General features: G+C 52.3%; 1 protein-coding gene across 1 annotated transcript; it reads right to left on the bottom strand.

Moving 5' to 3' along the window:
• Window positions 1–2,732: 2,732 nt before the first annotated feature.
• On the bottom strand, window positions 2,733–5,789 carry LOC103078020 (cytoplasmic tRNA 2-thiolation protein 1-like). Its single transcript, XM_082931293.1, is given in 3 exon segments — window positions 2,733–3,285; window positions 3,288–3,767; window positions 5,252–5,789. Coding segments are annotated over 3 exon segments (1,041 nt in total). The 5' UTR covers window positions 5,760–5,789; the 3' UTR covers window positions 2,733–3,232.
• Between the last annotated feature and the right edge of the window lie 7,429 nt (window positions 5,790–13,218).

Genomic DNA, 13,218 nt, shown 5'->3' with positions numbered 1-13,218 from the left:
TTGAGGTCAGCCATCCCTTCTTGAAGCTTCTTGTGTGATCAGGTCTGGGCTAAGAGCCAGGATTGAGAAGATTCTGTTTCAGGTAGGTCCTGTGCCCCCCACACTCCCCTGCTCTGAGAGAATTTGAGGAGAGCAGCGAGAGACCACAGTCCATCCGTTTCCTGAAGGGGATGGAGATGGACACTTGGGGGAGGCAACATGAGTGGAGAGTTGGATGGAATGAACCACCTTGACAGGTTATCATCAGACCTGGGATGAGAAGAGCTCAGCCTTTACTTCCCTGGTCATCACTGGGGAGAAGGGGAGCTCCTGAAAGAGGGAGGAATGGGGGCAGTCCAATCCAGGAAGAGTCTCTGGATGACTGCTGCTTCTGAAGCTGCCCTTGATCTCCAGATAGAAGGAACTGATCTGGTGGTGTCAGTCTTCCCAGACTTGCCCCATCCAAGCCCAAGCTGCTGCCACTCCCCTGGATGTGAGTGTGTAGGGGTAAGTGGTCTGCAACACGTGACGCTATGCAGGGTCCTTGGTCTCCACTTTGGGGTACACCTTGGAGAAGCACAAAGGGTAGGAGCTGAAGGTGTAAGGATTGGGGACACTGTGTAGGACAAAGTGCTTCTTTGTGCTCTGACCTTCTCTCATCCTGAAATTTCTAGGTTTACTCTAAAAGAGTCTACATCTGGGGCTTCCCTGGTGGCACAGTGGTTGAGTCCGCCTGCAGATGCAGGGGACACGGGTTTGTGCCCCGGTCCGGGAAGATCCCTCATGCCGCAGAGCGGCTGGGCCCGTGAGCCATGGCCGCTGAGCCTGCGCGTCCGGAGCCTGTGCTCCGCAACAGGAGAGGCCACAGCAGTAAGAGAGGCCCGCGTACCGCGAAAAAAAAAAAAAAAAAAATTAAAACATTTCATGTATAGTTATATTTTATCACCAAAGCAGATTTAATGTGGCTTGCTACATACAAAAGTACACACACGTAAAATGACTGGCTGAGTTAATCACTTGTAGAGCTTTGGGTTCTACAATATTCTACAGTTAAGCTGCAGACTTCATGGGTAATACAGACAGTAAACGATATAATTCTGAGAAGAGAAGTTGTATGTTGGATGAATTAGAGAAGATTTTCAAAAGAAGGTGGCGTCTTTGTCAAACCTGAGATGAGGAAAGAACAAGGAAAGAAAAATTAAAGGGGGCCCCCGTTCCCCCCCCCCCCAAAAAAAAGAGTCTACATCTTCTGATTTATGGAAGGGGCCAACAGACCACGATCCTCCTATGCCCACAAACAGACCAAGTCAAAAGCTGCAAGGGAGGATCAAGGACCTTGGGCCTTTTCCATCTCTTTGAGGACCTCCCCCTATGACTGCTCTGTGAGCAACAGAGATGCCAGGATGGGGGCAAGCAGGACACTGGGAGATGGCGTGAGGTTCATCATCGTGTCATACTTTTCTGAGCTCCTGTTCTCTCTGTCCTGCCCCAGTGGTGACCCAGACACCTGATATCTATAACCTGGGGACCCTGGAATCTGGGCACAAGGGAATCCTGACGGGGTAGGGCACCCAACAACTGGCAAGGGGTGTCTCTGAGTCACCCTCCCCCCAACACACATCTTATGGTCATGAAGATGCAGAAGCTCTGCATCCTTGCACCTTCCCCACCGCAAAATGCTCAGGTGGACTCAGATGCACTTCATGGCTGCTGGTTCTGGGAGGGAGACATCCTCATCTAGATGGGAGGAATCAGGGAGGCTTCTGGGAGGCCCCTGGAGGATGTGAGCCAGAAGATGGGAAAGAGGGCACTCCTGACGAGGTACCAGCCCAGCAAAGCTCAGAGGTGGGACCGAGGACACCAAGTCTCCCCAGGTGTCAGAAAAGAAGTTTCTGAGCCTCACACCTGTCTGGACCGGCAGGGAAGCAACCCTGCAACCCAGAGCCCCCTGGTGGCCAAACTTTAATACGAACAACCAAGTCGGACACCATTATCAAATACTCACAGTGCTTTGCTAGGAGGCTTTGATTCCATTTTCAGTGGAGGAAATGGAAGACCAGAGAGGTTGTCACTGACCCAGGCTCACCCGGCTTTGCCTAGAGAATCTGAGGTCTGGGGAGCTCACCCAGCAGCTCCCCACCCATCACACAGAGATTGGGGGTAAGGACTAAATCCACTGTCTTGAGGAGCCCCAGGCAGACCTGGGTGTAAATCCCTAGTTGGGGCTCCAGCGAGGTGACCTCAGGCTAGTTGGCCTCGGGTTGTAACAGGGAAGAGTCAATCCTGACTACAAGTTAGATCTGTTTCTTTTACTTTAACCTTTGCTTTCCGCTGCTTTTGTTCACTGAAAGGATACTATCTATACATAATGGCCTGCCTCGGGGAACCCTGCCCCTCTGCCTGAATGTTAAACCAGAGTGCCTTTGTTCAGGGAAACATTCGGACCCTGTCCACCTGCGGATGGCTGCAAGAAAGAAGAAATTAACACATCCCCTCCCCCAGGCTGGCCATTCCAGGTGATATTTGCAAAACTTATGGCCTTTTCACTTTACTTCCTCATCTCCTCCCCCTCTCTGTGCTGTAAAAGAAACTGGCAACCAAACCCCGATAAGATGCTTATTTTGAGACTTTAGTCTGCCATCTTCTCGGTCTGCCGGCTTTCCGAATAAAGTCGTATTCCTTGCCTCAACACTTCCTCTCCGATTTATTGGCCTGTGGTGCAGGGAGCAGAGGGAGCTTGGCCTCGGTAACAAGGCTACAGCCAATGAGATCATGCTGGGGATGAAATGAGATGATCCAGCGCCTGCCCTGTGTACAGCGCGCACACAGAAGCATCACGATTGCTGTAACTGACGTGCCCATCAAGTTACATGGTTTCGCGTATCCCACTACAGGCAAACATGAAACATCAGAGGCACACAGTAGGCGCTCAAGAAGGGTTAGGACTATCTGAGCACGCCCAGAACCCCACAGAGGTACAGGCAAGAGGCCCCCTAGTTCCCAGTCGCTCAGGAATGGAAAGTTGTTTAGTTCTCTCCTCTCTGAGGCCCAGGGGTCCCCCAGACACCCAGGAGTCCTCCGCAGCCCCAGGAGCCCAGAGCCCCAGCTTCTGCAGGACCACAGGTAAGGGGTTCGACCCCTTCCCAACCTCACACCGAAGCCCGGGCTAAGGTAACTCGGGTTCCTTCACAGTGTCGTTTACAGGCGGCCCCGCACTGCCACGTCGTCGGATCCCAGCGGCGAACTGCAGTCTCTAGAAGCCGGGGATGGGCTCCGAAGTCGGGGGTCCGGACGGCTGTGGCGACCCGGCGGCCCCTCCTCGCCCAGCCCCCGGCGGCCCTTGCCGATGGCCAGGCGGGGCCGGCCGCGGTTCAGGCCTTCCAGGAGGGCGCAGGCCTGGCAGAGCGCGCGGCTGGCCAGCGCCCCGCAGCGGGAGCAGGCGCCGGGGGGCGGGGGCCGCGCGGCCGGGGCCAGCGCCAGGCGCTCGGCCGAGTGCACGAGGTCCAGCACGGCCGACGGCCGCGCCGCCTCCAGCAGCTTGAGCAGGTCGCGCGCGCGGCCGCGGAAGGCCTCGGGCGCGTACACGCACTCCTCGCAGAAGTAGTCCAGGCGGCGGAAGCGCGCGTACAGCACCACCTCCTTCTGCGAGGCGAGCTGCAGCGGGCGGCAGCGCGGCAGCGCGCGCCCCTCCCCCGGAGAGCCCAGGGCCCCGCCCCGCGCCAGCCGGCCCGCGTCGCCCCGCAGGAAGTTCATGAGCACCGTCTCCGCCATGTCGTCGGCGTTGTGTCCTGGGGGAGAGACGCGAGCCGGTGAGGAGGCGGCGCGGGCGCCGGCGGGGCCGCGGGAGGAGACCCCGCGGTACCGTGGGCGGCCGGGGGGAGGCTGCGGGTGGGCCCCGCGAGAAAGGAGAGGGGAACACACCAGGCTCCCGTGGGGCAACTGGGGATGCCCTCATTTGCCCCCCTCTCATTGCAAACCAGGCTCTGCGCCCGGTGCCCTTTCAGGTAGTGAGTAAAACTGCTTTGCGCTGCAGATATAATCGCAGTCTTAGTGAAGAGTAGCCCAGACCGCACAGACGTCAAAATGGCATTTGATGGAGATGCTCAAGTGGGCTGTTGACGCAAGTGCCTCTGGGAATGCAGATTATGGTATTTAGAAGGACCAGGGAGAAAGTAAGTGCATAGTTACACAACAGTCACCATAAATTTGAAGCTGAATCTCTACTTATTCTGCAACTTGTCATCTTATACTTGAGTCTATAGTAAAACACCGGTCTTACGGCTTCTCAGGTCGGCCATACTTTCCCCCCTCAGGGCCTTTGCATAAGCAGTTTCCTCTGCTCAGAACCTCTCCCACCCCCGTTTTGTCCTTCACCTCGTTACCCACTCGGCTTCAGGTCTCCGCTCACTCAGGAAACGCTTCCTTAATCCCCACGTTTCTCCCTTCACTAGGTCCTCCTGTGTCATTTTCCTTAGTGGCACAGGGAATAATTATAATCAGGTTATAATTACATATGTGAGAAACGGACAGGAGCAGAGACTGTCTTGTGCATCATCATAACGGCAAACGTTTATATGTTTACCGTTTCTCAGTGTCTTGTCTAAGTGCTTCATACGTAATTCCCATAATTCATCCAATTCCCAGTAACTCTAGGTCCTAGATAGTATTAATATCCCCATTATATAAAAGAGGAAACCAAGGTTAGGTAGTTTGTTCTAGGCCATATAGCTTGCATCTGGCACACAATAAACGGTCAACAATTATTTGTTTGGTACAAATAATTGGTATTTGGTAATTACCAATTTGGTACAAATTATTTGTTTGGTACAGAGAAAGTGTTATCAAAGAGGAGAAGCGAATAGAGAAAAGGACACAGTTGCGTTCAGACTACAGATGCTTCTGCTGGGAGATGCCCCTTCATACCCCTCCTTTTGTGACAAGGGACACAATGTCATAAAAAAAAAGTGCAGAGAACCACAGCCCTAGCCCCTAGAGAGTACCCTGTCACCCCTCTATTTGCCACCGTGTGTGTACAAAGACGATGGCAGTGACTCAAAAGCTTACCATGCCCAACCTTAGGACACGCACATACTGCGAACCTTCAGTGTGCATGCACAGCCCCTCCTCCTTTTTTAGCGTCTCCAATTAGGATATACGCAGTCTCCTTTACACCTCTGGGGCATGCGCCTCAGTGGGCTTACAGTGTCCGCCCCTCGCCCGCGCATGCGCCCATTCCTCCCACCGCGCCCCTCTGTGCCGCGCCTGCGCTCACCCGTCACGACGTGCGTGGCTCCCACGCGGCGCGCCCCTTCCTCTAGCGCCCGGCGTCGCAGCACCCCGCAGAAGGTGCAACAGGAGCGGCTGCGGCCGGAGCCGGCCGTGCTGCGGGCCACAGCGTCCATCGTCCAGCCCCCGAAGAGCTCTGCGTAGGCCACGACGGTGAGCGGGAGCTCCCAGCGTGCTGCTTGCCGCCGCACGGCCGCCAGCGCCGCGTCCCGGTAGCCGCCGATGCCCTCGTCCACGGCCACGAGGTGCAGCGAGATGCCCAGGCGCGGGGCCAGCTCGCGCAGCACGTGCGCCAGCACAGTGGAGTCCTTGCCGCCCGAGGCGCCCACGGCCACCACGGCGCCGGGCGGCAGCAGGCGGCCCGCGACCACCGTGTGCAGCACCTCGGCCTCGAAGGCGGTGCAGAAGCAGGTGGTGCACAGCGCCTGGCCCGAGCGCGGACGGCGGAGGGCGGCTCGCGCCTTGTGGCAGGAGGCGCACTGCGGGGCGGGCATCGCGGTGACCGGGCGAGGCGGGAGGGTCGGCTTCTCCTGGATGGGTGGAGAGGGGAGGCGGGTTACACGTGGATTCCGGATTAAGGGGTCGTTGCCTCCCGGCAGGCTGCCTAAATAGTGCCCAGAGTAAACCCATTGTCTGGAACAGTCTTCCCCCAGCACTGTGCAGGCCTGGCACCTTCAAGTCTCAGCTTAAGCTTTCATTCATTCGTTCAACAAATATCCACTCAGTGCCTCCAAAGTGCCCAACATCGGTTAGGCACTGGGGACACAGCAGGGAGTAAAACACGAAAGGTTGCCGCACTAAGTTCTAGTGGAGGAGCCGACCCAAAGTAGTTTTCGGATATAAATAGGTTACTCTCTGAGCTGAGGCCAGAAGGAAGAGAAGGAGTTAGGCATTAGATCAAGGTGGTAAGAATTTTCCGGATAGAGTTAATACCAAATGCCAAGTACCTGAAAGGGCAGGTCCTGTCTGTGTTCTTTTGGGTGGAAGGTGTGTTGGTGGTTCAAGACTGGAGAGGGTCGGGGGCTTGGAGATTGGCAGGGTGAGGAGCTTGGACTTTACTCAGAGTGAAACAGGAACGGTTGGATGGTTTTAAGCTGTATAGTCACAGGATCTAATTTCTATTTTAACAGGGTCCCTTGGGCTGCGTGTGAATAGAGAGGTGGAGAGTGGCAAGGACAGACATGGGCAGACCAGTGAGGAGGCTCCTGCAGTGATCCAGGTAAGGAACAGTGGTAGCTCGGAGCAGAGTGGAGACGGAATTGGAGAGAAGTGGTCACATTCTGGATCGCTTCCGGAGACAGAGTAGATGGGACTCTGCCAAGTCTTGGGGGTCGGCAGTGGATGAAACAGAGGACTCATGACAACTCCAACTTTTGTTTTGACTTGAGCACTTGTAAGGGTAGTGGGACCATTTAGTAAAGAGGTGGTGGGGTTTAGGGAAGACTGGGGAAATATTGTAAGAAGAGTAAGTTTACGGCAAAGAATCTGGAATTTCTTTTGGGCATGGCAAGATTTGAGGTCCTTTGCTCTGGAAGTCTTTCCAGAACTCTGGGCTGGGTCTGGCGCCTCCTCTGGGCTTCCACGGCCGTCTGACCCTCACCGAAGGCCAGCCCTGACCACTCTAAGGTTGTAATCAGGACAGAAGAGGGTGCGCTCGTACCGCACCCAGCTTGGGCGGTGGGAACAAGGAGTCAGACCCGGCCGGCAGAGTCCAAAGCGGGTCAGCAGGGACACCAGAGGCTTAGGGCACTCCCGCGTAGAGGGCCGGCGGGAGACCGGCTTTGGGGGGATCACGGAGGGGAGTGCCATCTCCCGAGGGATGCCTACCGAATGCGTGGGAGATAAATATGGAGACCGTAACTCCTCCACGGCAGCGCGACCAAGGGCCGAGATCGACCCGCCGCGGGAGGAGGCACTCACCTGAGTGGAACCCGCGCCGGACGGTCCAGGCTCAGAGAAAACGCGGAAGCAGGTAAAATAACTACGACTCCCAGAAAGCTCCGGGTCAACCCGCGAATGACTCCCAGGTGCCCGCGCGGCGGGTCAGCCTGGAGCGCTTACGGCTCTCGGACAAGCTGGGCCTACAACTCCCGGCGATCCTCGCGGTGGTGTTTTTCGATTCCGCCTACGGCTCCCAGAGTGCTCCATGCCAGTGCGGTTCGATTTCCGAGTGCGCCTGCGCAGGAGCTGGTGAGGTGTGTGATTTGGGTGCTGACGTGCGCTGTGGTTTATTCCAAAGATGGATGTTTTTCAGATCTTCTGCTCTTGTGGGAGCATGGTAGACTTTGTCGTGGGGGTGCAGAGGCGTCAGGGCGGGGTACGAAGGGGATAGGGGTGCGAAAGGGAGAGGTAGCGAGGGCGGTGGACCGGTTCCAAGGATCGGGGATACAGCTTGGGTTCTTGCGCGCGACCCCACTGACGTGAGAACGGGTGTGCGCCCCGGCTGAGGACCGCCGCCGCGCGGGCTGGGGCGTTATGCTTGGGCGGAGCCGAGAGGTAGTGGTTTGCGGTTCTCTACGCGGGTTCGGGGCATAAACGCGGTGAGCAGATATGCGCGCACCTGGGTCAGGGGCCAGTGCTCACGCCTCCTGCCTGGTGGAGTTGAACGCAGAGCTCGGGATGGAGGGCAGGTGAGACCCGTAAGACGGAGGGTTCCCCGGGGAACAAGTCCCCCCAAACCAAAAAACGGAGCACCTTCCCAAGAGTCTACCGGAGCCCTGATCCCCAGGTCCAAGCCCTCAGCCCCCTAATTGCCGCCTCTCCTGCATGTTATATTCTGAGATCCTTTTGTCTCTACTCCTGTGAAGCCCTTGAGAGAGTAGTGATGGGGGACATTTGGGTGTCTGAACCTATTTGTTGAAGCCTGGTCATCGGGTTCATTCATTTGTTAATCATTTCCTGAGGCTTTCTGTGTGCCGGGTCCTATTCTCTGGGACACAGGTGTACCAGGCCTGGTTGGGGAGATAAGGATAGCACAGCTTGATGTGGAGGTTCCAGATGTCAGGGGCTTCAGGAGCCCAGAGATTACAGGTTCTGCTAACCAGGGCATGGCGGGTGGGGGGCACTTAATAAGGAGTTAGCATGTGCCAGACACCGGTGCTCTGCACTTCCCTTGCACCATCTCAAGTTTCTCGTCTGTAAAATGGGGGTGATAATCATAGTACCTGCCTCACAGAGTGTGTGTGAAAATAAATGAGTTAACAGCAAAGTGTTTATTGACCAAACCATAAACTTTTATAATTTTCGTCTCATTAAAGTCTCATAACCAGGCATGGCTGCTTTTTCTGGGGGGCTAGGCCTAAGTTTTCTTTTAAAGCAAGCCGTGAGTTGGGAATTTCAAAATCTCAGGCAACCTACAGATAATCTAAGGCAGTTCTCAGTTGGGTGTGAGTTTATCCCCAAGAGAACACTTGACAATGTCTGGAGACATTTTTGATTGTCACGACGGGGGTGCAAGGGGAAGGGTGTGACTGGTATCAGGCAGGCAGAGGCCAGGGTTGCTGGTAAACATACTCTGCACAGGATGGCCTCCCGCAGCGAAGAATCACCCGGGCCCCGAATAGCAGTAGTGCTGAGGCTGAGGGGCCCTGGCTTAAGTGGTATTCTGCTGTGCCTGGTTTTCTACCCCCAAATTAGTATACATTCAGGTGTTGCTGTGTTGGTTTTAGTCCCTCGCTATGAAAGTTTCTTTAAGTATTTAAGCGGATCTCCACACCACTCACATATTGAGTGAGAAGTTAGTTTAAAAAAAAAAAAAAAAAAAAAGGTTCATCTTAAACTGGGCTTCAGTGAAAAAAAAGAGGATGTGAAAGCCAGCCTGCCCGCATCACTCCGTGTGCCACTTGCTTAGTTGTGTGACCTTGAGTAGGTGTCTTAACCTTTCTGGGCTTCCTCTGTTCAGGGGATAATAAGAGCAGCTGTTGGAGGAACTAGATGATTTCATATATGTAAAGCATTCAAGACAGGGCTTGGTGTTTAGCAAGAGCTGTGAAAAGAGTGGAGGGCAGTGTTGTGGTTCCTTATGTCACTCCCCTGGGGCAGCAGTTGTAACACGTTAACTTAGTTTCTAAGGGGAGAGACTGAGTTGGTGTCGAGGGCTTCTGGAGGGGGCGGATGACTGTCTGCAGCTGCTTGTCAATTAGAGGGTAAAGATTGAGTCCCTCAGCCTGGTGTTTGTGACCTGGCCCCTGATGACTTTCCAGCCTCATCTCTCACCCCTGCACCTCTGGCAGGTCCCCACCTTTACTGGAGAAATAACTTTTTCTGCCAGGTGTTTGCACATGCTCCCTCCCCTTCCTGAAGACCTTCCAACCCTCACTCCTCCTCCCCCACCACACTGATTCCTGTTTCTGCTCCAGGTAGCCACTTGGATGTGCTTCCCCCAGGAAGTCCACAGGATCCCTTCTCCCCTGCTTGGATTAACAAGCCACCTCTGGGCTCCCACACCCCTGGTCCCTTACTTTGTCAGAGGCCCTGTCACCTTCGGTTGTGGCTGCCTCTGTTTCAGCATCTCTTTGGGTTGGGTGCTTTTTCTTTCTTTTCTTTTCTTTTTTTTAAATTTATTAATTAATTTACTTCTGGCCGCCTTGAGTCTTCATTGCCGCGCGTGGGCTTTCTCTAGTTGCGGTGAGCAGGGGCTACTCTTCGTTGCGGTGCATGGGCTTCTCATTGCAGTGGCTTCTCTTGCTGCGGAGCACAGGCTCTAGGCGCGTGGGCTTCAGTAGTTGTGGCTCGTGGGCTCTAGAGCGCAGGCTCAGTAGTTGTGGCGCACGGGCTTAGTTGCTCCGCGGCGTGTGGGATCTTCCCGGACCAGGACTCAAACACGTTTCCCATGCGTTGGCAGGCGGATTCTTAACCACTGCGCCACCAGGGAAGTCCCAGGTTGGGTGCTTTTTGAGAAGGGTTTGGTTGGATTTGCATCTGGGTCCCTAGCGTCACTGGGCAGAAAGCCTGGAACAGAGCAGGCCAGGTATTCAAGGCCCTTCCTGAGCCGCTCCTAGCCTACCTCTCCTTTCTTGTATCCTCCTGTTATCTGCGTCCCAGTGAACACTCAGCTCGGGCAGGAGACTGCTGCTGTCGGATGTGGTGGTTAAGGGTGGAGGTTCAGATCCTCGGATGACCAATCTAGTTGTGTAAATGTGGACAAGTTACGTTTCCTCACCTGTGAGATAGAGATGAAGTAGTCCAGTCCAGGAGTAGAGCAGTGGTTCTCAACCTGGATGATTTTTGTCCCCCAGGGGATATTTGGCAGACATTTTTAGTTGTCACAACTGGGTTGAGGGGGACTGGCATCCAGTAGGTAGAGGCCAGCAATGTTAGTAGATCTCTAACACACAGGACAGCCTCCCCAGCAGAGAGCTAACCTGCCCAGAATGTCAGTAGTGCTGAGGTTGGGAAGAGGTACACGTTGAGTGCTTAGAACAGTGTTTGGGCCACAGTAAGCACTCCACAGATATTAGCTACCATTACTGTCACTACTTAAATACACCAAGCTCTCTGTTGCCTCCATCTCTCTGCCCAGAATACCCTTCGCCCACTTTGAATGGGGCTTGAATGCCTACTCATCCTTCAGGTTTGGGGAAGCCTTCCATGAACTCTACCACCCTTGTCCCCCTAAGACGGACCCTCAGTTAAGCAGGGACTCCTGGGAGTCACACACGTGAGCCCGGACTCAGATTCATGCTCTTTTCTCACAACTGAGTGACTTTGAGCCTCAGTATCCTTTTCTATGATATCAAAGGGTGGCTTTGAGGATGAAACGGACCAGCACCAGGGAAGTGTTTGATTCACGTCAGGACTCCCACTGTGGAATGTATAGTCAATAAAACCTAAAAGCTTAACCTTATGTTGGTTTAGGTTGAGGGAAATCGTTAAGAAATATGTTTTTAAATATGTTTTGCTGTAGAAAAAATAGGAACAAGCAGAATTTTCTCTAGCAACAAGAGAATTAAGAAGAAAAAAAGATGTTATATGCTATATACACGAGATCTGCATGTAATGAATAGGCTCAGAAAGTGAAAGTGAAAGAGTGGGAAAAGAAACACCAGGCAAAGAACTCGAGAAATCTTTTAGCCGCATTAACCACCAACCAAAAGAGATTTTGAGTCAGAAAGCACTATCAGTAATAAAATGTCATCACAGATGAAAAAGGAACAACCGGGATGATGAAACAGTTCTAAACTGGGATGCACATAACAGCATAGTCCCAGAAGAAATAAAACTAAAGTTAACAGGATGACAGGAAGAAATTGACACATTCCAGAAGCACTGTGACATTTTATTACCTCTCTCTCAGTAATTAATCAAGTAGAGGACAGACAATAAAGCTGTGGAAAATTTGAACAAGACCACTGACCAGCTTGAACTCATGGACAGAAATGGAACCGAATGATGTGAGCATATAGGTTTTGGCCAGGCGCACAAGAACTACGTACAGACGTCTAAGGTGTGGCTGTTCAGGATGGTACCCACATGTGGCTAATGAGTATTTGAACTGTGGATAGTCTGAATTGAGCTGTGCTGAAAATGTAAATACATACCAGATGAGAAGACTTTATGTGAAAAAAAAAATGTGGAATACCTCACTAAAATATTTTATCTTGATTGCATGTTGAAATGGTAATATTTTTTATACAGTGGGTTAAGTGTAATATTAAAAAGTAATTGTACTTGTTTATTTTTACTCTACAAATGTGGCTAGTAGGAAATTTTAAATTACATCTGTGACCTGTTATTATGTTGGATAGCCCTGTTCTGCACTACAAGTAAGTCTTAGCAAATAGCAAAGTCACTCTGCTCTACTCCTCAGGACAAGGGACCTTAACCAAGAAGTTTAATATGTGTACTTATGATGCAGTAAATGAATTTTCTGTTAGCCTCTGTTTTACGATTTAGGAAATGGCTAAAACAATTTTTCGTAAGTCTTGAAACTAGCTAAGATGTAAGAAGTCTGAGTGAGTGTGTGTGTGTTGGCATATATCATAGTGATCTTAAAACACTTTTGCTTGGGAGACCCCAAAACCATTTTGAAAAGCTTTGTACCACCACCTAACTCATTTTAAGTTGATACCTGAAATTTTTCAACATTAACAAGTTTTTGTTATTGTTACAGGTAGAAACCACACATTTTATAAGGTGACATGAGATGAGGGTGGGCTGTTCATGGAATAAATATTTCGTGACATGACTCAGATAGGTTTTAATTATCTTAGAGAATAATGTGCACCAGTTCTAACCAGTTTACCTGGATATTGTATTCAGTGTAACTTGAAAAATTTGTCCCTGAAAACATTCCAGTTAAATTTTTTTAAAAATTAGCTTCACTAATTATAATGCTTTTGGTTGTTCTAAATACAGAACATCCCAACGTGAGCCAAGCTTCACCTTCATCAAAATGAGTAGACTAGAAGTACACGCCACCGCCCAGCGAGTTTTGTGTATATACCCCACTTGGAAGATCTCTACTTTGTTAGATGAAACAGCTTCCATATCCCCAAAGACATTTCTTACCTCCTTGGGGGTCAGGAAGTTTAGGGATTGCCTTAGGGCAAAAAGCACAATCTGATCTGAAGCATGTATATCTGAACCTGACAGATGCAGGCAGAAAGATATTTTCTTGACTGAAAAAAATGGCTTTCTTTTTTTTTTTTTTTTGCGGTACGCGGGCCTCTCACTGTTGTGGCCTCTCCCGTTGCGGAGCACAGGCTCCAGACGCGCAGGCTCAGCGGCCATGGCTCACGGGCCCAGCCGCTCCGCGGCCTGTGGGGGCTTCCCGGACTGGGGCACGAACCCGCGTCCCCTGCGTCAGCAGGCGGACTCTCAACCACTGTGCCACCAGGGAAGCCCTGGCTTTCATTCTTAAAGAAGACATGTTTCTAATGTGAGATTTTCTTTGGAAAGAGGGGCTTCTCAATGGTTTGCTTTCCACACCTTCCGTCTTGCCTACAAATGAAA

The sequence above is a fragment of the Lipotes vexillifer genome, unplaced genomic scaffold (assembly GCF_000442215.2).
Source record: "Lipotes vexillifer unplaced genomic scaffold, Lipotes_vexillifer_v1.1 scaffold802, whole genome shotgun sequence".
In the NCBI taxonomy this organism is placed as follows: domain Eukaryota; kingdom Metazoa; phylum Chordata; class Mammalia; order Artiodactyla; family Lipotidae; genus Lipotes; species Lipotes vexillifer.
Note: the sequence above shows the minus strand (reverse complement) of the source record. Positions and strands in the feature narration are given on the sequence as shown.